At 66.1% G+C, this 952-nt stretch overlaps 1 protein-coding gene across 1 annotated transcript in view; it reads left to right on the forward strand.

The window, feature by feature from the left end:
* Nucleotides 1-651: 651 nt before the first annotated feature.
* The window catches only part of AP2A2 (adaptor related protein complex 2 subunit alpha 2), a 53,384-nt gene continuing 53,083 nt past the window's right edge, over nucleotides 652-952 (forward strand). Inside the window, exon 1 of the mRNA XM_015588723.2 lies at nucleotides 652-730. Within this exon, the coding sequence (XP_015444209.1) occupies nucleotides 667-730 (64 nt within the window). The 5' untranslated portion in view covers nucleotides 652-666. The remainder of the gene's footprint in view (nucleotides 731-952) is intronic.

The following is a 952-nucleotide window of genomic DNA, read 5'->3' on the forward strand; positions in this document are numbered from 1 at the left end:
TAGATGCCTGGCCAGCCCCAAGCCCCTCCTCCAGGAAACCCTCCACCTTGGGCTGAGCTGGCATTCTGTCCATGCTCCTTGTGGGCCCCTGGCTGCTGGGGGTGGGTCAGGGTCTGCTTGTTGAGTCCCCTAGCCTGGCCATGGAGTGTTATCTCCTGTTGTGGGGACACAGCCTCTGGGCGTCTCCCCTCCTCCAGGAAGCCCTCTACTGGCTCAGCTTTTGGAGGCCTTGGAAAGGGGTGAAATTGCTGCCTTATAAGGACTTGGGTCTCCACAGGTTCCAGTCCTGCCCCCCAACTGGAGGCATGGAGCCTGGGTGGGGTGCCTGGTCTGTGGCAGGGGCCTGCCCCTTCCTCCTCCCGACCAGGGTCCACCCAGGTCTGAACTGTCAACGGGAACTGAGGAAGTGAGCCAGGGCGGGACAGAGGTTTCCCTGGCGGGTTTGGGCCCCTTCCAGGTACTGCCGGATAACCCCTGCTGAAGAGGGAGCTTCCTCTTCAGAGCCATCTGGCTTTACAAAGGGGAGCCCGCAGGACCACCTGCTTTCCAGAAAGCCTCTGAGCAGAGCCTCAGGCCCTGCAGTGCACTGCGGGGGAACTCAGGGGGGCGGTCCCCGGCCTCCACCTCCCGGGGTGAAAACGTGGCAACAGTATCAAAGGGTCCTGGATGGGCACTGAGGGACCAGATTGTAGACCGGGCCCTGCGGTCACGGTGTGCCGTCCTTCCTCAGGTGGGGCTGGCTCTGGAAGGCCGGGGGACAGGGGACGTGCAGCAGGATATCGGAGTTCTGCACGCATCCGGGCCCCGCAAGGCGGGCCGCAAGCTGCCTCAGATCCAGGGCTGGGCAGGGCGCCGGGGGGGCGGGGGGGCCCCGGGAACGCGAAACCAGGGGTCCCAGAGCGGCCCCGCGCGCGGTGTCGGCCTGCAGGGGGCGCGCCCGCGCCTACCGCTG

The sequence above is a fragment of the Pteropus alecto genome, unplaced genomic scaffold, assembly GCF_000325575.1.
Source record: "Pteropus alecto unplaced genomic scaffold, ASM32557v1 scaffold43, whole genome shotgun sequence".
Lineage (NCBI taxonomy): Eukaryota > Metazoa > Chordata > Mammalia > Chiroptera > Pteropodidae > Pteropus > Pteropus alecto.